This window comes from Herpailurus yagouaroundi, unplaced genomic scaffold, assembly GCF_014898765.1.
Source record: "Herpailurus yagouaroundi ecotype Mexico unplaced genomic scaffold, PumYag 185, whole genome shotgun sequence".
NCBI classification, from domain to species: domain Eukaryota; kingdom Metazoa; phylum Chordata; class Mammalia; order Carnivora; family Felidae; genus Herpailurus; species Herpailurus yagouaroundi.
In genome coordinates, this window is record NW_024412416.1 from 21,076,028 (window position 1) to 21,099,991 (window position 23,964).

The 23,964-nt window shown below is 53.2% G+C and overlaps 1 protein-coding gene and 1 long non-coding RNA gene across 6 annotated transcripts in view; one reads left to right on the top strand and one right to left on the bottom strand.

Moving 5' to 3' along the window:
• Positions 1 to 23,964, bottom strand: part of APBA2 (amyloid beta precursor protein binding family A member 2) — a 273,496-nt gene that overhangs the window by 4,855 nt on the left and 244,677 nt on the right. For 3 of the 5 annotated variants that reach the window (XM_040493826.1, XM_040493824.1, XM_040493825.1), the window contains 7 exons: positions 18,741 to 18,886; positions 17,722 to 17,766; positions 14,586 to 14,672; positions 11,710 to 11,895; positions 7,165 to 7,344; positions 5,908 to 6,120; positions 4,250 to 4,369 (listed from right to left, as the gene is read on the bottom strand). In XM_040493826.1, coding sequence (XP_040349760.1) covers positions 4,250 to 4,369; positions 5,908 to 6,120; positions 7,165 to 7,344; positions 11,710 to 11,895; positions 14,586 to 14,672; positions 17,722 to 17,766; positions 18,741 to 18,886 — 977 coding nt within the window. The remainder of the gene's footprint in view (positions 1 to 4,249; positions 4,370 to 5,907; positions 6,121 to 7,164; positions 7,345 to 11,709; positions 11,896 to 14,585; positions 14,673 to 17,721; positions 17,767 to 18,740; positions 18,887 to 23,964) is intronic. The other 2 variants (XM_040493827.1, XM_040493828.1) reach the window with 2 other exon arrangements.
• LOC121042516 (uncharacterized) lies at positions 6,043 to 6,892 on the top strand. The gene is made up of 2 exons (XR_005796267.1): positions 6,043 to 6,144; positions 6,824 to 6,892. It is a non-coding gene; the product is annotated as an uncharacterized LOC121042516 (long non-coding RNA).

Here is a 23,964-nt window from a genome sequence, read left to right on the forward strand (position 1 = left end):
CTTAATCAGGAAACACTACCAAAACAGCTTTCATCTCATTGAGGATTTTGTGACATTTTTGGGCATCTTTAGACTTGAAAAGGCAGGGAACCCCAACCCAGAGTCAGGAAGGGTCATTCTGGTCAGCACCCTAAGAGGTCAAGGGCCAACCTGCCAGCAGGAGGCATAACCACAGGTGGTGGAAGATGCAGGGGGACAGCCAAGCCCTTCTTCCTGACTCACTGTTCTTTTCATTCCACAGCAAGGCTCTACATGACCCAAGACTCTCCTCCATGCCTTGTGGTACACACCCCCTGCCCTCATCCCAAGGACCCCTGCCTTTGTTAGGCCAACTCCTCATCCAATCCCTTGCCAGACCTGCTCATTCAGCTGGGCCCTCTGATTTCCAAGGTTGCTGGGGGGATGACCATCCCCTTAAACAGGACAGCTCTCCCCCACTTGCCTGCCTCCCCTTCCCTCCCTTAGGACCTGGCATGGCAACTTTTTAAGGCCACCATAGGCTTACAAGGCCACTGACCACAGGCTGGCCCTGGCACCACATGCAAGATTCCCATCTGTCATTTGTTTTGTGGATCATGTCTTGTCACTAATGCCACAGGCCTTTCTAAACCAACTTAAAAAGTGGGTCCCTCCCAACCTTCAGGGTCCCTGTCTTTCTGGCAGAGGACATATATACAGACTGATGTCACAGTCCCAGGCCACCACTGCCCAGGCAACTGGACTCCTGCCCAGAGCTGGTCACAGTAGTGGAACCTGAGCACTCGGTACAGTCCAGGCTCAACCGGGGGGTAGGCAGAAGGAGAGAAGCAGGGTGAGCCGTGGCCACCCATTTTCCAGAAACGGGGAGCTCCCTGCCTGCCTGACTGCCCAAATTTTCCATACAAGAATCAAGGAGTAACTTCTATTCTTTTCTTCCCCCCTCCCAGATGATTTAAGGGCATTTTGTCCCCACTGTAACTGTTTCTCTGAAGATCCTGAAGAAGGTGCTTCGGGGTGACCTGGTTCACTTCCCAGCCTTACCAAGAAGCACCCAGTTTGTTCCCGGCCACAGCAGAGAAGGAGACACACCAGAGAAGGTGCAGTCTTCAATCCCTGGTGGCAGCTTCCTCCGTAGTCACGGAGATTCAGGACAGAAGGTGAAGAGGGAGGAGAAAACAGCTCTGTACCCTCAGAGGGAGTTGCCGGGAGGATGGATCCCCACCCTGGCAGGTGACCCCGGCTGGAATCTGGGGGTCAGGCAGATGGAGAGGACAGAAGGGAGCAGGAAGTGTTGAGGAGAAGGCCATGTGCACACACAAGCACACACATGCACACACACACACTGGTCCCAGCCTTCCCAAACGAGGTGCCCACAGGAACCAGGGTGTGGGGCATTCCAACTTCACGGGGTGCACTTCTGTGGGGGAGAAGGCTGGTGTCTCCCAGCGGGAGACATCTTGATTTCTTGAATGGTGGTGTGGAAAAAGAGAGGAAGGATCCGTTTAGAAACAGTGCTAAGTGGGTCATCCGTGGCCTGTCTGCAAACTAATGCACTGTACTCTGGGTGTAATGAAGCTGAAAATGGAAAAAGCACTTGTGCAAGACTAACTCAGATGTCAGCAAACTTTTCCAGAGGATTCAGGGGAACTTGGCTGCGTGGCACACCACTGTCAGCGGGCACAATGGTCCCTGCAGTCCTAGTCAGAGGAGAGACTGGCTGGCCCACCACCGAAGCCCTAATCAAGGCTTCAGGAGCACTTACATTGGTTACTAATGCCCTGGGCCCTAGATACAAACTTATTGGCCCCTGCACTGCTCGTAAATGGTGTCAAATCCATGCACACGCTCCCCCTGACACCCTCCCACTGCATACAAGTGTCTGAAGGTGGGCAGTGGGAGTGTGGGTCTGCTCTTCCCAACAGCTGGCCTCAGGCCCAATCCCTGCTCTGCTCCAGCTGGGAGTGTGGAGGGCAAGTTACTTCACCTCCCTGTCCCTTAGTCCTCTGTGAAATGGTGACAGAAAATGCCATTCCCTAACTGGACCAGCCTTGCAGACACCAGCTCCACAGGGATGCCCTGTGGTTGTGGCTCCATTTCCTGGTTCCTAGAACTGACAGACAGATGGACTGACACCCCAGACAGATGGATCAGGGGGCCTCCGAGTACTGGCAACAATGAAACTAGATAGACTGGAAAAATGGAAGTCCTGCAGTCCCATGTTTAGAGCAGCATGAGTCACTACAGTCAAAAGGTGGAGGCAACCCAAACCCATCAATGTCCATTGATGGATAAGTGGAAGACCACATGGGGTCTATTCCTACAATGGAGTATCATTCAGTCCTAAAAAGGAATGAAATTCTGACACATGCTACGAGGTAGATGAACCCTGAGGACATTATGCTGGGGGTCAAATAGGCCAGTTGCAAAAGGGCAAGTGCTGTCTGATCCCACTTATTTCCATAAAGCACCTGGAGTATTCAAGTTCACAGAAGCAGAAGATAAAATGGTGGCTGCCAGAAGCCAGGGGCGGGGGGCGGGGCGCAGGAATGAGAAGTCAGTGTTTGGTGGGTGCAGAGTTCCACTTTTGCATGATGAAGAGCTCTTGAGATTGGCTGCCCAACAGTGTGAATGTACTGAGCACTTGAAAATGGGTAAGATTATAATCGAGGAGCTCCTGGGGGGCTCAGTTGCTTAAGCGTCCAACTCTTGATTTCAGCTCACGTCATGATCCTATGGTTCATGGGATCGAACCCCTCTAGGCTCTGTGCTAACAGGGCAGAGTGTGCTTGGGATTCTCTCCCTCCCTCTCTCTTTCTCTCTCAAAATAAATAAACAGTGTTTTAAAAGATGATAATCAATTTTATCACAATTAAAACAAAAAACAGATGTCCTAGGAGACAGCTGGGGCTAAAGAAAAGGGGGTGAGAGAGGCCGATTCTACAACATAATGTAGCTTCTTAGCCACACGGGCCTCTCATTCTGGAGGAAAGACAGGGTCACTAAGCTCCAGAAGGAGGCCAGAGCCCAGGCTAGCATGCCCCCAAACACACGTGTGCACACACATACAAGCACACATATATGCACATACACATATGTGCACATGCACACTGACAGCTGTGCAGAGGACCCCTCCTTCTCACCTCTCATGGGACAGCACCGAGATTTACTGAGACGCCCCAGTGCTGGGACGTCCTTCAGCTAACTGCTTACCCTGCATATTAACCACTGCCACCTGGTGCAGGAAGTGCTTCTGTAGTGATCAAGGCAGGAAACCACAATGGGTCTGCGCAGGAGCTGACTGATGCCGGTCCCAAGCCAGGCATCCTGCCACCATCCACCCAGCTGTGGTCAGGTGCTGTGGAGGCTGAGGGACTCCCTGGTCACTGCTGGCCTGCTTGGAGGACACCAGCTGCCTTGTGGCTACCCCAGGCCAGCTGGAGCCAGGTCTCCTGGTGGGGCTTGGTGAGGGGAGAAGGGCACATCTGAGAGCCTCACTGGCCCTGGGGACAGGAGGCTGGTGGTCATGAGAGAGGCGCCACCCAGGGGAGAGCTCCAGTACTGCAAGGCAGCAGGACACTACAGGGAGGGAAAAGTTACCAGGCCAGGCCCCTGTGGGGAGGCTGGGTGAAGCCACTCCAACCTGAGCATGCTGTGAGGGGTAAAGGATAGCTCTCCTGTCCTCAGAGGAGGCCGAGGGTGCGGGAACTCTAAATCCAGAGCTTTGGCCTAAGGAACACGCAATGTTTGGGCAAACCAACACTCACGCAAGCCCAGAATCACCTCCTCCTGGAAACCCTCCTGCTTCCTCAGTGCCTGACATGGTGCAGACACCTCACGAATGGCTCTGGGTGGGTGAATGAACGAGCAAACGATTGAATATCTGTTTGTTGAACACAGGGAGTCAGATGTTGCCATTGGCTGTATGTGTCCACACTGCAATGGGGAAAAAACTCCTGCCTCTCCTCCAAAGCAGGTGTTTGCCGAGAACAGCCATGACAGGGACAAGGATGCTTCACGTAGGGCCTGAGGACCCATTCCTAGGCCACACGTCAGCCCTCCCTCCCAGCTCAGGCCTGCCCTGGGAGCTGCTGAAAACTCCTGCCCTGTGTGGCCTGGCTGCTGGCCACTGTGCCCACCAGCCAGGGCCTGTCCCATCAGATGGAAGCGGTCCCAGGGACAGAGTGGGTAGAGAGCGGCCACCCCCCAGCCCCCTGAATCTGGGCCCACATGTGCACAACGAAGGTGGCCAAGGTGGAGAGGGCAGACTCACGATCCCGTTCTGCACGCTGAAGCCCAGCTGGTACTTGAGGTCAGGCCGCTTGATGAGGACCGTGGTGACTGGCGGACAGCTGACGATGTTGAGTTTCACCTGCGTCTGGTTCTTTAGACCCTGCAGAGCGGGGAAGGGGTCATGAGGCAGCCTTAGATGCCACCTACCAGCACACTCTCACAGGTCTAGACCGAGGAGGAGTCGGCTGGCAGGGGGGTGGCCCTGGATCCGATGGGTCAGTCACCTCTCGGCCTCTACGTCCCTCTGTGCTACCTGTACACGGGGCCACTGGCTTTTCCACGCACGTGGGCCCTCTGACCCATGTGAAGACAAGCTACTCCTGGAGCCGGAGGCCAGGCCCTGAGAACCACTGTACACAACCGAAGAGACAGCACCAGGGTCACCCTCCGAGGACTGCGGGAGGGGCCCTCCCCACACTGCACGCAGAGGAGCACTTTCTGTCTGGAAGGACCATGGGGAAGCCTTCCTCCAGACAAAACTGCTGATGGGTCAGGAAGTGACAAGCTCAGTGAAAATCTGTAAGCCGGGGGATCTAGCATCCACACAGAGACTGGGCCAGCTGCAGCCAAGGGTGACCTCAGGCCCCAGAGAGGATGCACCCCAGGCCCCTATTGTGAGGTTAAATGCGGGGGTGAGGTGAGGATGGGGCGGGGGGCAGGCCTCAATGTGGCTGCAGTTTCAGCTTGTTCCTCTGGCCAGTCATGAGCCTTGGATGCTGCTCAGAGCTGCCTGGATATAGTGGGCACCCTGCTCCCTACACAGACCCATCAGAGCCTGGGTGACCAGGTACCCCAGGAACTGCAGCCCTCGGAGAGAAGCTCCAGGCAGACAAAACCTCTGGTACTGCAGACTGAGGCCTTTCCTGTGTCTACCATCTGTCTTCCTAGGTGGTCACTCATCAGGCACATGCTCTGCTGGGCTGGCTTTGAGAGCCGGCTCATGGGATGCTCGGACCTTGAGAATGCCCTTTATCTCCCAGGTTGACAAGGGAGGGCAGAGCGGTGTCCTCCAGCACCAAGACCATAGCAGATGAGGAGGGAACAAGCCACAGGGGCTGGGAGCAGACCACAAACAGAAGGCCACAGGATGGCCCCCAAGCAGGCAGAACCGTCTGGAGACCCTGGACAGAGCAAAGGCAATGCTGTGCCAGGCCTCCTGGTCTCTCTGTTCTTTCTGTCCTGGGGCTCTTGGAGACCTGGTTTAGGTGTGAAGACCCCCCCCAGTCCCTGCAGGGGCCAGCAGCTCAGCATCTTCCAAAAGCCCAAGCTCACAGGTCAGACGGTAGGAGCAGCCTCCCGGCTCTCACACCCATGCAGGGTGACCATCCCTCTCAGTATGCCCCGGAAACGGGACTCTTGGAGTTAACCTGAGAAAGTCCCATGCAAACCAGGTCACCTTGCATCTGTGGGTCCTCGGCCCTTGCCGGGGGTCCGTGTCCCTCAGAACTGGCATAAGTGAAACCAAACATCCCCTTTTCACCCCCAAGGGCAGCCCAGGTCCTTCTCTGATTGCAGTGATATGGTGTAGTCTTGGGGTCAACATCACTGGGTGGGTCTGTCTGCACCTGTCTCCTCATGTGTCAAGGGGGGATTACAATGCAGTGAGAATAAAACAAGGCAGGGGCCCTGTGTGCGCACCTTGATGATGCCCTGGCAGGTGGCGAGGGGCAGCCCCACCAGACTGGTGCCGTTGATGGACATGATCTGGTCCCCGATGCTCAGCTTCCCTGAGCGGGCAGCTGGGCCGCCATTCATCATGTTCGCCAGGATCACTGTAGGCAGGATGGAGCCCCAGCCCGACTCCACCACCACCACGCCCAGGATCTCCCCCTTGTGCTTCTCCAGCTGCAGCTGCAAGGAAATCAGCAGTGAGAGGTGCCCGTGATGGGGGCCGGGGACCTGCCCGCCTACCCTCCAGCCTCACCCAGCTCTGGCTCCCAAGCCCTCCTGGGGTGCCCCCAACAATCCTGGAAACCAGGAGCAGACTCCCTCCCGCCCATGCCCAGCATGGACTCCCCCAGGCCCAAGCATGGCTCCAGTATCCTGCCTCCCATTCTCCTCACCTCCCACATACCCATGGAGGAGGCAAGAAGAATGTTCTCAGACTCCAGGCCTCATATCTGCCCCTGGCTCTTGCTCTTGTCTAGAAAAGTCCTACGTCCCATCCATCCCAAGGGTCACTTTCTCAGAAAGCTGCCCGTCATGCATTCCGCAAGAAGCCAGGATCATTCATTCATTCAATCATTCAATAAGCAGTCTGGTTATTCATTCATTCACTCATTCAACAAGCAGCCAGGGTCATTTATTCATTCAACAAACAATAAGGGTCATTCATCCACTCATTTGCAAGCAGTCAGGGTATGGGTCATCCCCAGGGTATTTGCTCTTGTGTCTTAAATAACTTTCTAAGGCCCTCCCCCTGCCCCCCCTCCCCCTGCCCCCCAACAGCACACACAGGAACCTGCTGAGGCCTCCACTCCTGGCAGCTTTGAAACTCCCCTGGGCAGAGCACCCAAGTTCCCTGTTTTAAAGATGCTTCTCATATGCTTTTCAGAAACACCTCCTGGGTGCTGAGCTCCAGTAGATGATAATAGCAGCATTAAAAGGCACATTTTCAAGGTCATTAAGACTGATTGTAATCAGCTCCTTTGTTACAACAACACCTCATTTCACACACAAGCGCTCAGCTCTGAAGGCAGGAGCAAGCATTCTGGGCAACACTTCATTCTGCAGTGAGGACAGGGATTTGAGGAGCCCTTCTAGGGCTCCAGTCCTCTGGCAGTGAGCTGATGTGGGGCAGTGCCGGCTGGCCCCAGCTCTTCAGGGACCCAACATGGGTGGCAGAGGCCGGTGCAGCATGGTGCCTGGGGCCTGCCAAGGGTGCATGGGGCTCACCTCCTTGCGGTTCTCTGAGTTCGAGAAGTGGATGAGATCATCGTTGTACATCTCCTGGGTATTGATGATGTCGCTGTACTCTTTCTGGCTCAGGTCTTCTGGGTTGATGCCGTTAGCCCGCAGGAACTCCTGGTAGGCCACGCTAAAGGCCTGGCCGATGGACTGTGCGATCAGCTGGGCCTGTGGGCAGGGAGAAGCCCACTGGAGACACCAGCACAGGCTCCATGCTGCCTGGAGCACAGTGACCGTGGCAGGGCTGGGAGCAGAGTGCACACAGAAGCCTACAAAGGACCCCTGTCCGGGCTTAAAGGAACAAGTGGGGGGTGGCCCCCGAGCAGCCCCGTGGGTAAGGCATCCAACTCTCAGTTTCAGCTCAAGTCATAATCTTGCTCTTCTGGAGTTAGAGCCCCGCATTGAGCTGTGTTGACAGTGTGAAGCCTGCTTGGGACTCTCTCTCTCAGCCCCTCCCTTGCTTTTTCTCTCAGAATAAATAAATAAACAACAACAACAAAAAGAGGGGTGCCTCATGGCTCAGTTGGTTTGGCTCAGGTCATGATCTCATGGTTCGAGGATTTAAGCCCTGCGCTGGGCTCTGTGCTGACAGGTCAGAGCCTGGAGCCTGCTTCAGATTCTGTGTCTCGCCCTCTCTCTCTGCCCTTCCCCGACTTGCACTCTGTCTCTCTCCCAAAACTAAACATTAAAAAGAATTTTTTTTAATTGTAGGCTCTCTTCTGGTGATAGCTGTCTTCCCACTAACGCCCCCTGGTCGGCTGACTATCTGCCGTCAGGGACCAATCCTGACTGCTCCCACCTGAGCTGTTTAAGTCCCAGACCATCCAGAACAAAGCACAATTTCAAAAAGTCTGAGAAAATTATGAATTGTTTGCTAAATATCATATTTTTGTTGCTTCCATTGGTGACTGTCCTATATTTTCTTTCCACCCCTCTTATTTCCAAAATAGACTAGAGGTGTGTTCTTCAGGGAGTGTCACAGAGACTGTCAGTTGTCTCCCCAACATTTATGTCTCCTCAACAACTGAACCCAATGGCAACTGGGGAGGCAGGTGTGTGTTCAGCTGTTCTGGTGGGGGGTGTGGCAGTTCCAGGCTGAGGTTGATATGAAGCACCAGACCTAGGGACACCAGCACAGACCTCACAGAGAAAATCACTTCTTTCCACTTCAGGGAACCACTTGTGTGGACATTACTGAATCTCTGACACTGCAGAGCCCTGGACATTGAAAAGTCATTGTCAGGCATTCCCTGTCACCAGCCAGTGTGCAGATGGGGGACAGGTGTGTGGCAAGAGCTAAACCCCAAGCACCCAGAAGGATGCCAAGCACACTAACAGCTGTGTGGCCCTGGAGAGCAACAGGGCTCCCAGCGGCTTGGCCCACCACAGGGCCTCCTCCCCCAGCCCTGGAGTGAGGGGACCCCAGTGCTGGTCTACCCCCTGCCACCACCTGCCTCCCCAACAGCCATCAAGGGGGCCTTCTGCATGGGTGCCCTCAGCAAACCTCAGGACTGGGAAACAAAGGATTTGACCTAAATGCCTAAATACCTTCCTCCTTCTACACACTGCATGATTTAAGAGCCACAAATGACTATGTCTCTGTAACGAAGTGGGCTGGGCTAGGTAATAATGGCAGAGCGTGGAAGGCTTTCCTGAAATAGGTGCAGATTCTAGATTGAACTGCCCTCCTACACTGGGCCCTCAACAGTTTACAGGAAGGACAAGCCAATGTTCACTGGAGTAAGCCCTGCCCACTCCCAAGATCAGTATTTTGGTATTTTGGCAGTGCTGTTTGGGTGGACCAGGCAGAGATGCTGTGTCCTGGGGACCACTAAGTGACACCCCAGCCTGGACATGCGTGGATCGGAGGGTAGGGAGCCCGAGAGAGGCACATCCGAGAACAGCAGAGCAGCAGCCAAGGCCAGAGGGTAGAAGGTGAGGGTAGGGGGGACAGGGAGCCTGGGAACTGTTCTGCCCCCCCTGGAGTCTCAGGACTTGCTGCTGGTTGCCCCGAGGCCTCCAGGTCTGTCCCCAGCTGACTGAGGTCCTGACAGGGTGGGAGTCTGAGAGCAACACTCCCTTCACAGCTGCACTTGTAGTCTGGCAGGGCTGCCCAGTGCCCTGGGATCCACCTAGGGTTCTGCCTGGGTGCCCCAGCCCAACCCATAGGAGCTCCTAGGGACAGTGGGTTCCCTGGGGTGCCATCCAGGAGCCCTTGGCATCTCCCCGCCAGCTGCTGGTGGCAGTCTCCTATTTCCCCATCCACCCTGTGTCCTGGTGTCTCTCCCAGCTGGACTGGGAGACATGCTTGGAGCCCTTCAGACAAGGGGTTCACCTGCCCCCCAGTTCACAGCCTGGGCCTGTGGGTGCTCAATGCTGTGAGACCAGGAGTCCCACCCAGGAAGGTGGGGAGTGCAGGGGGCCTCAGCCAGGGGCTGGCATTGGCAGGGTGGTGCCCAGAGGTGACCGACCTCCTGCAGGAGGTGAGGAAGGGAAAAGGGAGCTGCCATACCCCCAGCACTCCTTTGTGCGGCTCATCTACACTGGCCTCAGCCCAGGAGCAACTGTTTCTAGAGGGAAACTGAGGCTCAGAAAGAGCCCTGGTATCCTTACTGCCACTCCTGTTTTCTGCAGGTGTCCCACACCACTGTCACCAGACCCTCAGAGATCCCTTACTCGTCCCCAGCAGCCCCCCTGGACGGAGCCACCACCCAGGTCATATGCTCTGGGCAGCTGCTCAGCGTCCCTGGACACACCCCAGGGGGTGGGTCCTTCCCCTCCCTCCTTCAAGGACCACTTGGGAATCCTATTCATGCCCACCTTTATTGGCCCTCAGCCTCCTCTCCTTGCACTGAAACACTGGGCCACAGCAGCACTCCCCTACAGCAGTATCCCTTCTCTACCCCTTGGCCCACAGCCATCCACAGGGGCGGCCACTTCCCCTTTGTGCCCCCTGCTCCTCATGACTTCTGTGCCAGCAGACCATTCATCCTCCACTGCAGGCCTGTTCCTTGTCTTACCCTGCCTTTCACTCATAGCCCTTCCCAAGGGCCCATCTTTACCCACCCCCCCCCCCCAAGTCTCTATGACATCCTCAAGCCCTGAGTCACACAGAAGTGCCCACTTAGGTGTCCACGGATACCTGTATTGTGGCGACAAGAATATGTGTGTGCACCAGTGGGTGTGTTTAAATTTCTTCTCCAATCAGTATGCCATTACTGCAAAGCACTTCTAGCTGTCTTCAACTTCTTTTTTTGTTTTTTTTTTTTAATTTTTTTTTTCAACGTTTATTTACTTTTGGGACAGAGAGAGACAGAGCATGAACGGGGGAGGGGCAGACAGAGAGGGAGACACAGAATCGGAAACAGGCTCCAGGCTCTGAGCCATCAGCCCAGACCCCGACGCGGGGCTCGAACTCACGGACCGTGAGATCGTGACCTGGCTGAAGTCGGACGCTTAACCGACTGCGCCACCCAGGCGCCCCTGTCTTCAACTTCTTAATAAAGATGGCTGCCTCCATCCCTACAGTCTCCAAATGTAAAAACTGGGGGGCCGTTCCCCTCTGCTTTAGGTTTCTGACCTGCAAGTCCATATGTGAACAAGAATGATCCTTGCCAAGTGTCCACGGAGAAGAGATTGCTTTTTAAAAATTCTACTTTGGGGGTGCCTGGGTGGTTCCGTTGGTTAAGCGTCTGACTTCGGCTCAGATTATGATCTCGCAGTTCACAAGTTCAAGTCCCGCATCGGGCTCTGTGCTGACCGCTCAGAGCCTGGAACCTACTTCGGATTGTGTGTATGTCTCTCTCTGCCCCTCCCCCCCGCAAGGGCCCCGCCGCGCCCCGTCCCCGACGCAAATAAAAACATTAAAAAAAAAGTTAAAAAAAAATAAAAATTCTACTTTGGCAACAGCCACAACAAGATCTTCCCGCCAGGGGGCAGCAGAGAGACCCGGGCCCATTCTCTCCTGTTCTCACCTCCTGGCCCTGGGCTCCCTTCTCCCATCCCCATTATCCAATTCCAGGCTCAGAAAGAGTCTCTCATCCCATTGAAGGAAAGAGTGAAAGGGTTCATGGTCTCCTAGCGAGCCTGCAGTATTTAAGCTTCAGAATTATTTTTCAACTTATCATGATGTGAAGTGGTCACGAGTGAAAGCAGAGCTACTCCCCAGACGCGGATGCTGCCTTCCTTGTGTGCAAGCCCCACATGTGAAAATGTGCATCTTAACAACAGAAAAAAGTCAAGGAGTATTCTCTTTTAGGAGGATAAGGTTTTGTTAAAGGATATCTTCAGATAGCTAGCCACCAATCCCCCCGCCCCCAGCCTATTTAACTATGGTTCAATTTATAAACAGCCCTGAAGTGAAGTAGAACTGTGTTCACCATCTCTGCAAACTCTGAGTGTTAGAAAATACATCAATGACAGTGCATGGGATTTCTACCTGAGACTTGGCTTCCAAAAAGCCTGGGATGCCAGAGCCCTGGTGAAGTCTGGGCTGTTGGGAGAGGGGTGTGGCATGCCTGTGCGGTTACTTACATCCTCAGACTCGAACACGTGGCAAATCATCTTGTACTGCTTCTTCCCCTCCTGGGCCCCGGGGGTGGTCTCAATGCAGTCCTGAGAGGCCGACCGGGGCATGCGGCGCCTGGCCATCAGCACCACAATGTTCCCAATGTCTGCGATATAGGAGATGGTGCGCAAGGCATGGTCCATCATGGTTTCCTGTCAGGAGAGAGAGGAAGGGGTCCACGTTAGGAAATGTCAGGGAGAACAAGCCATTAAAAAACACTCAAATGAAACACCTGGGTGGCTCAGTCGGTTAAGTGTCCAACTTTGGCTCAGGTCATGATCTCGCAGTTTGTGAGTTTGAGCCCCGTGTCAGGCTCTGTGCTGACAACTTGGAGCCTGAAGCCTGCTTCGGATACTGTCCCTCTCTCTGCCCCTCCCTGACTCATGCTCTGTCTCTCTCTCTCACTCTCAAAAATGAATAAATGTTAATAATAATAATAATAACAATAAACAAAAATAAAAATAAAAAACACTCAGGTTCAGAACTTCTCAAACTTGACACTGATGATGTTTGGGGTGGGTCATTCATTGTGAAGGGCTGTCCCATACACTGTAGGATGTTCAGCAGCATCCCTGGCCTCTACCCACTAGATGCCACTAGCATCTCCCCCTTCCTAAGCTGTGACAACCAAAGATATTTCCAGCCTTTGCCAAGTATCCCCTGGTTGAGGATACACTGCTCCAGTGAACACAGAATTTCAGGGGAGCGATTCACAGTCAAGGTGAATCTGCCTTCACCTTCAGCCTACAGCACTCTTCCACGCTTCTTGGAGGCACGATGTTGGGGTGGAGCTCATGGTCCCTGCTAGAGGGAGAGCAGGGAGGCTGCCGGCAGTGAAGCCTGTCCCCACCTGATCACAGGTAGTCTGTGGCTCTGGAGAAGGGTTCCTTCCCTGGAAGACATGTGTTTCTCCCTAGCAGATAAGGAAGGCTCCAAGGCCAACATTTTCCACAGATAAGTTCTTCCCAGAGAGCCCAGGCCCCGGTCAGGGGACACTGAGGCAGTGTCTCAGTAGCCATTCAACTCCCTGGGCTCCTGGAAGGTCCATTACTCTTGATGGCTTTTGTTGTCTGACAGGACTCTCCACTGAGCGTCTTGCTCGTGACCCCTGCCTAACAGGCTGCGCAAGAAGGCTTGGAGAAACTAATCAGTTGTTCTTTTATGCATTTGTGCTTTTTGCACAAAAGAAAACTGGGTGCTTCGACAGCCTCTGAAGCCCCTTTTCTTCCTCACGAATCCATTTTACAGCAGGTATTGCCCCACGTCTGTCTTCTGGGAGCTGAGCTGTTTTCTGGCCAAGGCTAGGTTTAAAACCACCGGGGCCACTTTTCAGAAAGGGGGACTGGAGAGGGGACAGTGGTGGTGGCTCCTCAGCATTTCCTGATTTCTGCCTGCATGTCCAGGGTAGAGCCATTGTCCTCCCAGACAGAGGGGCACCTAGGAACTCACAGCCTTCTAAAACACATGTATTGTCTAGCTCTGCTCGTTGCAAGGGCCCAGGAGCAACGACGCGCCCACAATGCTGAGCACGGCCAGCACGCAGGTCTTTGTTGCTGTATGTCATTCCCCACACTAAAAAGAGCTATGTGTGGCTCCCTGAAGAAATGGCTGATTCCAGGTCTGGGGCAGGGCAAGTGTAAGGGGAGCTCAGAATACCTCACTGTCTCAGAAAGCAACGACATGAGCAAAGACTAGAGGGAAGATGTTAAAACCACACAGGACCCAGTTTAAAGGTCTCCGGCCGGCTGAATTTGGGATCACTGGAGCACCAAAAAGAATAAGGAAGTTAACAGAGGTAACACAAGTTAAAAAATAAACATCAGTCCACAGTGAAGAGAGAGAGAGAGAGAAAGAAACAAAAGGTCTTCTGCACAGATAGAGAGAGGTCTGATAATACAAGTGGAGAGCGTGACATGATTAGAAAATCACCATTTTGCACTTCCAATGTTCGAACCAACTCAAGCAAGATGATCACTGGATGCTAAAACCTTCAGGCGAAAAAGGGTGTGAGGGAACGGGGTACCCACACATCCAGTGACACCACACAGATTACTCGCTGATGACAAAGAAGCAAAGGGGTCATTACCCCGGCATCTGTCCGTCCTCAAAAAGGCCCAGTAATGGAGATCTGGCCCCAGAGTGAATGGGGCCTCCCTCTCAGCAAACCTCAAGCACACAGCATTGCCTGAGGCCTTCCCGACCCCTCCCTCCATCTACCCCTTGCCCTTGGCCTCCTTCCCTCTTTCTCCTTCTCAGCTCATAGGCGTTTATATCCTGCATGGCTCACTTCCTCCTCATGGATCTGTCTTTTCCACCAACAGCAGTGTAAAGCACAGGAAAAATGAGAAGACGCTGGCCACAACACATGGTTTACAGGTAGAAAATCTTAAGACAGCGCCCCGCCCCCCCCACCCCCGAACTCTGGCCCCCTGATGGAGGACCACCCATTCAGAGGGCAGAGGGCTGCCACAGGATTTCCACCCTCCAGCTCCATTCCCTGGACCCGGCATACGGAGGTTTCAGGAAGGCCATTCTAGAATCCTGACAGTGAGCACACACAGCTTCCGAATCCCGCTTTCCTTCCCCTTCATTTCGTCTATTTAATTCAGCTGCAGCCAGCACACTTCCATCCCGGCGTCTTTATCTTCCCGGCCTGATGCTCCTCGGTCCCCTGCAGCTTACTCTAGAATCCACAACCCATTCAAGACCCAAGGTCCGGAGGAGCAATGGTCCTTGGGGACAGCCATTCAGCTCATCCCAGAGGGAAAGTTCTCCTGCGATTAGAGGTGGGACGTTAGGGGTTTAATGACAGGATTTTAAACAATGGTCTTTAAAACCTTACCTGTGTGTCCGCATTTAACACCTTGATCCTCTGGGTGGAGATGAAGAGATCCACTTCGGTCAGAGTCTGGGCATCCCCCTCCGAATTCTAAGAAAGGACAGTGGATACTGTTACAAATTAAAAAAAAAGAAAGAAAGAAAGAAAAAAGAAACAACTAACTTGAACAAAAGCCTGACAATTTTACTAATGACCCTGAGCGCCCCTAGAGGGAAATGCTGCCCCAGCTTGGAGCAGCCATGGGAAATCTAAATTGCACACCGCCTTCCAGCGCAATCTGTAGCGAAGTGAGTTCTAAAGGCAGTTTGCACAGGGCGTGAAGGAGGAGGGAGGAGACAGCTTCCGGAAGCTTGAGCATGGAGGGGGGCTGGACGCCTGGGGTCTTATGTCCCAGCATCCAAAGCGCAGCCCTTCCACTCCCTAAAAAGTAGGCCTGCCTGCCGACCCTTATCAAGCCCGGTGAAGGTACAGGGTCTCTGTACTCAGGCTACATGCGTTTCCTGGATTTGGGATTCCAAATATCCCCAGGAAATGGGGAAGAAATTTTCAAAGAAGTTGGATTAGATTGTCAGCATCTTCTTCTGATTTAAATAATCCTAGTCATGTCAATCGCCCCAGCAGGCTTAATGCCGGTCTTCCAAAAACCCTAAGGGAACTAAGACTCCAGCCAGACTCAGTGCTGCCCTCCCAGCAACATCAGAGAAACCAGAAGAATCTGTCACACAAATGCCCCTGCTTTGTCAGCTCCTGGAATACCTTCATCATATGGTCAATTCTTATGTGTACATGGAATGTTCTAGAAGCTGAGTGCACTATTTATTTAGGGTCTGCCCTCAACCAAGATAGCTTGTCATTGGGTTTTACATCCATGGGAATCCTAACTGCTGCTGCACAGTGGCAATGAAATACAAATTCTTCCGGTGTACCCACTGAGGTAAGTAATTCTTTGTGATCACTAGGAGCCCACAGTGGCATATCTTCCACTTCAAACGAGCAGAAAGTGTGTTTTAATTCTTCACTAAAAAATCTGAAATCAGAAATCCCCCTGCTGACGATTCCTCAAGAATTCAGAGTCACAGAGGGGCCCTGTATAATATTGATAAATTCGTATTTTAGCTCTGTTTTCAAGGGAAGCAGTCTTTGGGGCTTTCAGCCCACCACGAAATGACACTGCTTTTAACTGATTTTAAAGAGAACACAGTTCTGGGGCACCTGGGTGGCTCAGTCGGTTGGGTGTCCGACTTGAGCTCAGGTCATGATCTCACAATATGTGGGTTCGAGCCCCACGTCGGGCTCTGTGCTGACAGCTCGGGGCCTGGGGCCTGCTTTGGATTCTGTGTCTCCCTCTCTCTCTCTGCCCCTCCCCTGCTCATGCTTGGTCTCTCTCTGTCTCAAAAATAAATAAAAACATTTAAAAAATAATTAAAAAAAAAAAACACAGTTCAAAATAATCCAGGTGAAAATACTTTGCAGGAATGTAGAAGAACTACTTTCTCTCTGATTTGAAAAACCGGGTTATATCCTACATCCACATGCTTCTAAAACATTATAGTGTGGGGCTGTTCCTCAAAATCTTTTTGCTAAAAAAAAAAAAACAAAAAAACAAAAAAACAAAACAAAACAAAACAAAAACAGGTTGGGCCAGAAGCAAAAAAAAAAAAAAAAAGTTTGCAGGAAGTTTGAGCGCTATGATGTACTTGATCAGAGAACAGGGACACACACATAGAGCTGAATGAGCTCAGACGGGGTTGGGTGAATGGATTAAGCCAAAACCTGATCACTAATGGTGAACAGCAAAGCTCGCCCCATTGTACTCTCTGCTGGAAGAAAGGGGGAGTGCGCCGTGCATCCAACAGAGGACCAGCAATCAGGTGGGCATGTCTGTGGATGGGGGCACCATGACCCCACAGTCAGCAGCACATCAGCTGTGTGGGGATGCTGCTTCCTCCTGGTCCTGGACTCCTATCAGCACTTGCCTGGCTAGATGTGAGCACACCAGAAAAGGAGCCCTCAGCCACGATCCTGAACATCCCCTTGCCCGAAGGGAAGAACAACTCTCCATGGATATAATCAGGTGAGCCAGCCGCAGAGGCTCTTCTGAGCTGGGTCTGCCTGCTCCCACCCATTCGGGCTCTCTGGACTACAGATCTGAGGACCAGGCACAACAGAGCCCTGTTCCAGCTGCCTGGTATTTGGGCACAGGGGTGTAGGGGTGCACTGGGCAACTGCAGGCAAGGGACACCTCCTCCTTGGTGGGGCGGGGGAGCACACCCCAATTACAGGTCTGCAAAGCCAACCCATCTGCACTGCCTGGAGGCTCCCAGCAGAAAGCCGGCTTGGGCAGAGGGAGATGGCTGAGTTCCTTCCTCTCCTACAGATCAGGGAATCCAAGGAAACACCGAGGGACAAAGAGCAAATGTCACGGGGAGAGAAGTCTCACCGCAGGAGGAAGGGAGCCACCAGACAGGCTCCTCTGGCCACACAGACAGAAAACAGGTGTTCTAAGTGAGGGTGGAGGACTAAATCTCTTGCTGTCAAAGCACCAAGCCTGCACCTGCACCAAATGAGTGTCTTCCGATGCCAAGCATTTGAGATTTCCTGTATCGGGAGGACCCAGCATTTACTAAATGACCAGTTTTACAAACAAATGACCAGGGGGTCACCTCAATTTTTTTTTTAAGTTTTCTCATGCTCCAGAAACTCTTACCAGTGGAGAACGCAACTCATGGACAAGCTGACCTTCTCATCATCCTGATTTAGTAAATTAAACTTAATGAGTCTTTAAATATCAGAACAATTTAATTAATTCTGTACAGGAGGCCGAAGCACTCAATGCGTCACATGGTCATGTGAAATGCTACATGTGAAAGCCGTTGATGGGAAACAGTAACGTCACAGCATTAACCATGTTCTGGCATGAGAGACTGAACAAAAACGTAACAAGGGCAATGATGAGGTTCTTCTATAAGTGGGTGGTTAAAAAAAAAGTGTCTGTGGTTTTGTTCAAAAATCTATCTACCAAGGGAAGAGGAGGAAAAAGCTGTTTGCCACATGATTTGTGTTCCTACAAATAGGACCACCCCCCAAACTGCATAGGACAGAGCCCAGAAACACCAGCAAACCCCTTGGTCCTACACACCGCTTTTTTCTTGATTTTAGCAGCCTTTTGCATCCTCTGAGCAGCATGTAAGAGAAAAGAAAAACAGACAAACGAAGAAAGAAGGGAAGAGAAGGAAGGGCAGCAAAGTTATTTTAGACTTATGGTTAACACCCTGGGACTCAGACCTTGTGCTCAGAGGAAAGGGGCAGGGGCAGGATGGGTGCATAGCCATCACTTCGGGGAGCACACACACTGACCAAGAAAAGCCCACACACGTCCCCCAAGCGCTGGAAATTACCAACAGCCACCCAGATCTACGAGGGTAAGACTAAGGACAGAGAGACGCAGAACTGGCAGAAAAGCGTCAGGCTCTAGGCAGGGGAGCAGGACTGAGGTCTGGGCAGGAGGGTCCGGGGCTCTGTGCATCTCCTCCCCTGACCACCATGGGCTCACACCACAGACCCCTTTGCCTCTATAAAAGGGGGGGGGGGGAGGGGTCTGACACGATTTCTCACCCCATAGAGGCCAGCAGCATCCACAGACCCTGAACTGCCCAGAGGGGCACCTCCTCAAGCCACCACGCCCTTCTCTCCTGACCCCCTCAGTTTTGCTGACTTGGCCTCATCTTTCTCCTGCCTGTCTGCACCCACTGTTCAAAACCAGGCGATTCAATGGGTACCCAGAGCAGCAAATATGTCAGAAATTTCTATTTAAACGAAAAATGTGATTCCTTTGTTTCCCCTTCTGCAAGCACTTTGGTGCCAAAGATATACAGACCATCAAAATGGGATTTGAGCCTCCACACAAATGTGTTTTATGAATGGAATGTGGTGGAACCTTTAAAAATTGTGTCTCCAGTGGCCCGGTGGTGGCTCCTCATTAAGGAGCCAGCAGCCTCTGTCCCTAGCCCAGCATTCTTCTAGACAGGCCAAAGTCTCCCTTGGCTTCTCCAGGTGCCTCAGGCATTCCCGCTCTCCCTGCTGAGGGTGGTTGCATCCCCCTTCCCAACTCCAGCGCCTCCCCACTGTGAACCAGGGCTCTGCTGAGCCCACCAGTACCTTGACCCGGCTGACGGCCTCCTGTGCCTGCATCATTCTGATGTTTTTGGAAGGGTTACGTTCTGAGAGCAGCTGGGTGGACCCCAGGTAGTTGGCAGCAAAGATGATCCCATCAATGAGGTCTTCTGGTTCGCAGGGCCCTGGAACTGAAGAGGGCACAGTTAGCATCTTCCCAGAGGACAAAGGAACAAGGCAGCAGGGACAGGGGACAAAGGAGAAGGGCTGAACCATTGCCCATCTGCAGCCAGCAGAGGGAGGCCAGTCTGCTTCCCTCCTCACTACACAGTGCTTGGTATAAGTAGTTTCACAAACTCAACACCCCGGTCAGAAAACTCTACATGCATGATACAGGAGGACAATTCCAGGTCACTCAAGGCACCTCAGCCTCCATGGTGACAGCCACTTGCTACAATCCCAGAGATGCCCTGTCCCCAAGTGGGCAGCATTTCCATGCCTGCCCCAGAGCCCTCTGGAACTCAGGACAGGGAGCAGACACTGCCTGCTACCCTACAGTTCTTCTGGGGCTTTCTCCTCCACTTCTGCACTGTAGGATTCTGGCCCTGTCACATGCCTGGGTGGGCACCCCCATCCCATACACCTCAGGTCCAGGCTGGGTGACATGGTGCTTGCTCCACCTGCTGCCTCTAGGCCAGCGCTGTCAACAGAATTTCCTGCCATGATATTGAATGTTCTATCTTCGTGCGGTTCAGTACAGGAACTGCCGGCCATGTATGGCTTTGGGGCACTTGAACTGTGGCTACTGCAAGAGGAACTGAATATTTTTTTAAGTTTATTTATTTATTTAGAGACAGAGAGTGTGAGCAGGGGAGTAGCAGAGACAGAGAGGAAGAGATAGAGGATCCCAAGCATACTCCACACTGTTAGCACAGAGCCTGATGTGGGGCTCGAACCCACAAACTGTGAGATCATGACCTGAGTCAAAACCAAGAGTTGAACGCTTAACCAACTGAGCCACTCAGGAGCCCCAGCGGAACTGAATTTTTTAATTTTATACAACCTAACTAATTTACATAGAAATAGCCACATATGGCTAGTGGCTCCTGTCCTGGACAGGCAGCTAGAGGTAAGATCAGCAAACCTTTTCTAAGGGGCTAGATGCAAAATATCTTGGGCTTTGCGGTCTGTCTGTCCTAGTCACCTCTGCACCTGTAGGACAAAAGCAGGCACAGGCAATATGTCTAATGAGCAAGCACAGTCCTGAGTCCGTAGTCTGTAACCATCACTCAGCTTGCCTCTGAGACCCACCCACCTTCCTTTCCAGGTCACACGGCCTTCTTCCCTCTACCTGCCTGCCTCTGGCCAGATCCCTCCTTGTGAGGGCCCTTGGCTTTGGTTCTCAGGCTCCCCCTCGCTCCAGTGTCCCCAGGGCTGGCTATCCTGTGGCTCCCCAGGCCCCAGGGCCAGCAGTCCCCTCCACCAGCTGTTTCATGTTCTCACCTCTGACCCACTCTGCTTCTCAAAGTATCCACTCGCCTAGCCCAGATGCCACTGTTCACCAGTCCCATAACATCTGCCCACTGCCCTTGAACCTCTGCCCCCGCCCCAAGGACTCAACAGAACTCCAAACACCCATTCTCTGGGAGGCCTGAAGCTGGAAAGAGAGCCGCCCAACAAGGCAAGTTGGTTCCATTACAAATTCATGGACCAAAATGCCCTCAAAACTTGTTGGCAACCCTGAGAGGTTCCTCTGAGAAGAGCCTCCTCTCCCACTGTGCAAGCACCATTTCATAGCTTCCCCCATGTTCTGGAACTTCCAGTTGCCCCTCCCCCTTCACTGTACCTGACAGAGTGTCACCTGTGCTCCCTGAGGGACAGGCAATCTAAGCAGTCTTCCTTCCCAGGGTTCTGTGAGGCAGTGGGTCCCCACTGGGGGCTGAGGATCACCTGTGACCCCATCCCTCTCAGAGTCAAGTCCTATGAGTTGGGTCTTCTCAGGGCTTTTAAACACCCTCCAGTGTCCCCTGGTGGGTTCCAAAGCCTCCTTCACCCATCCCCACCTCCAGTGGGCCCCCTCCCTCCTCCCTCTCGAAGGCAAATATCTGGAAAGAACTGCCTCAGCACATCCCAACCTAGCCGCTGTGTCCCTGCTCCAATGTCCCCCACACTAAAGCTGCACACGACCTCAGTGCCCTCACATTCAGTGGGCCTTCTGGTCATCGTGTCACCTGCCTCCTTCTTGAGACATGTCTTCCTCACTTGCCTGTCACTCAGTGTCCTCCTCCGTCTCTGGCTGTTCTTTCTTGGCTCTCTGCAGGTACCCCTTCCTCCACGAGGCCACAGAATGCTGACATCCTGGGGACTGAGTGCCTCGGGCTTCCATGACCACTTGCTTGCTGACGAGGGGTACTGTAGTTCTCCAAACCCCAACCCCATGTACTCAGCAGCCTGCTTGCTGGCTCTCCTGGGATGGCCCCATCTCAACACGTCCAAAGCAAAGTCCCAATATCCCACCGCCATCCGGGCACTGAGCCTGGTTCTTCCTCTTGGACACCACCACCCTCCCAGCTGCATGGCCTTCACATCCATATCCAACCCATCCCCTGAGTGCTGTCCACTTTGCCACCACACCTATCCTGAGTCTTTCTCCAGTTGCCCATTTGTGTCTCTTCATTTCCTATGTTGAAGCCCTAAGCCCCAATGTGATGCTATTAGAAATATGACGTCTGGGAGGTGATTAGGTCAGGAGAGTAGAGCCCTCATGAATGGGGTCCGTGCCCTTATAAGAGGGACCCCAGAGAACACCTTGCCCTCTTTCTGCCACAGGAGGACATAGAAAAATGCCATCTGCAGCCTGGAAGGGGGCTCCCACCAGAACTCGACCATGGGGGCACCCTGACCTTGGAGTTCCATCCTCCACAACTGTGAGAAATCAATGTCTGTTGTTTATAAACCACCACAGCCTCTGGTGTTTTGTTACCGTGGCAGGACTAAGACCTGAATCTTCCACACAGACCATGCTGCCACCAGAGGTCCTTCTAGATGGGAGATCTGATCTTTTATCCTCCCCTGCTATAAACTTCACGGGGCCTCTGACTGCTCTCAGGATACAGACAGAAGTCCCTGAGCCCCCAAAACACAGTGTTCCCATTCAGAGGTACGTGCCGGTGAGGGGACAAGGAGAGTTTCACTGGCCTCATCCCGACGTCAGCAGACCCCAGAGTCTGGGGCCCCGGCTCCAGCCCACACGCCCACCAGGCCACTCAGGTGCCAGGAGCCCAGTGTGTGGCCCGTAGTGAGCAGGCTTTCACCCTGAGAAGTGATTGTGCAACTTCCCGGAAACCAGGCCCACCGTGGGTTCAGGGCAAGTTTTCTAAATGATTCTGAAACTTTAGTTCTCTTTAATCCACAGGAGAAAAGGGCACACAAAGCTGAGATGCCCCAGGAGGGGGAGCGTACAACAAACCTCAGCTCTGTGGACATGAAATTAAAGCTCCAAAGCGGGTCATAGCATGTGTGCATTAGTCTACATTGTCTGCCTGAAGATCCATACCCAGGGGCACACACATCAGACTCACACACATGTGGGGAAACCACAGATACAGAACCGCTGTCATCTCTTCCACAGCAGTGCCACGGCTCCTGCACTAAAGCCAATTTTATAAGGTGCTTTATTTTTTTTTAACGTTTATTTATTTTGAAAGAGAGACAGACAGAGACAGAGAGAGACAGAGCATGAGCGGGGGAGGGGCAGAGAGAGAAGGAGACACAGAATCCGAAGCACGCTCCAGGCTCTGAGCTGTCAGCACAGAGCCCAATGCAGAGCTCAAACCCATGAACTGTGAGATCATGACCTGAGCTGAAGTCAGATGCTTAACTGACTGAGCCACCCAGGTGCCCCTTATAAAGTGCTTTAGAACAAAGTGAAGTGTTCTGAAGTTTGAAAGAAACCTATTAGTAATACCAGGCCCTGGCAGGTTCCAACTTAGGAATGCCCCAGGTCATGCCCCATGGAACGGTGGGGGCCCTCCCATCCTGACCCCACTATCCTGGGGACCCCGCCCCTTCTCCCCACTGACCTTGAGAGCCTCCGCAGAGCCCCTAGATGATGTACCCCTTCTTCTTGGGTGCTCAGTGGTTTACTCCAGGGATCTTTGATAACACTTGTGGAAGCCTCTAGCAAACCCTCAGGGAACCAATCCCAAGGCTCCAGCCCTCAGCCCCCCAGCACTATCTGCAGAAGCCACTGATGCCTCAGGACCTCCCTGGCTCTCCCCATAGATGACACTCTGGAAACTTCCACAGGCTGCTGGCAACACCTCTCAGCAAGCCTGAAGCCCCTCACCCGGCCCCAGCTCTGTCGTCCATGTCTGGAGGAAAGAAGCATCGCCTGCTACAGAACCAAGAGAAGGGGTCCCTTCAGGAGACTTGGGCTGGGGGCTGGGTAGGGGGAGACATGACAAAGGGGGTCCCCTTTCCTCCAATGTCCATACTGTGGGTCTGGGCCCTTTGGGATGGCCTCCCCACCACATCCGTGTCTCTGGAAAAGTTCTTCCCACACAGGTGACATTGCTGGGTCTGGAGGAGGCTGTCTGTGACAGCGAAGGTGGGTAGCCAAAGCGTTCAGGGGGTCAGTGAGGGCAGAATGGGAATGGGTGCAGGGGGTCTCGATGGGGTGGGGGGGCATGAGGGCCTGGTGGTAGGAGGGACTGGGGTGGAGGTTGGGAGCTGAGGGAAGGTGGGTGGGAGGGTCCGGGGGTTATCCTAGCTTCTGGTAGGTCTATAAGCTCCCTCTTTTAGTGCTTAAAAGACACCGAAGAAAAGCATACCGACCCCTGATGCATGTATAGATCAAACGTTTTTCATGCCACTGTTACCACCACCTTCCCCAAAAGTCAGTGCCAGTGGCAGTCCTCTGTTGTGGGATGGTGACTTCTCCTCCAGCCCAGCTGACCCACATTCCTCCCAGGCCACCCACTCTGGCCTTTAGTCCAGTCGGCACTGGCTCTGGTGGGAGAGAACCAGCCCATCACAGGTACCTGGGTGGTAGGACCTCTGAGGGCTCCTCCCAGACTCTCCTCACCAAAAGTCCAGCACAGATCAACAAGCCCTCACCCCCCCCCCCCCACACACACAACACACAGGTATGCACACACCCACCCACCCACGCACGTACACACACACACACACACACACACACACACACACACACGAACGCCACACAAGCAGCGCTTGCGGCTCTGACCCCCCAGGGCCACACCTCATA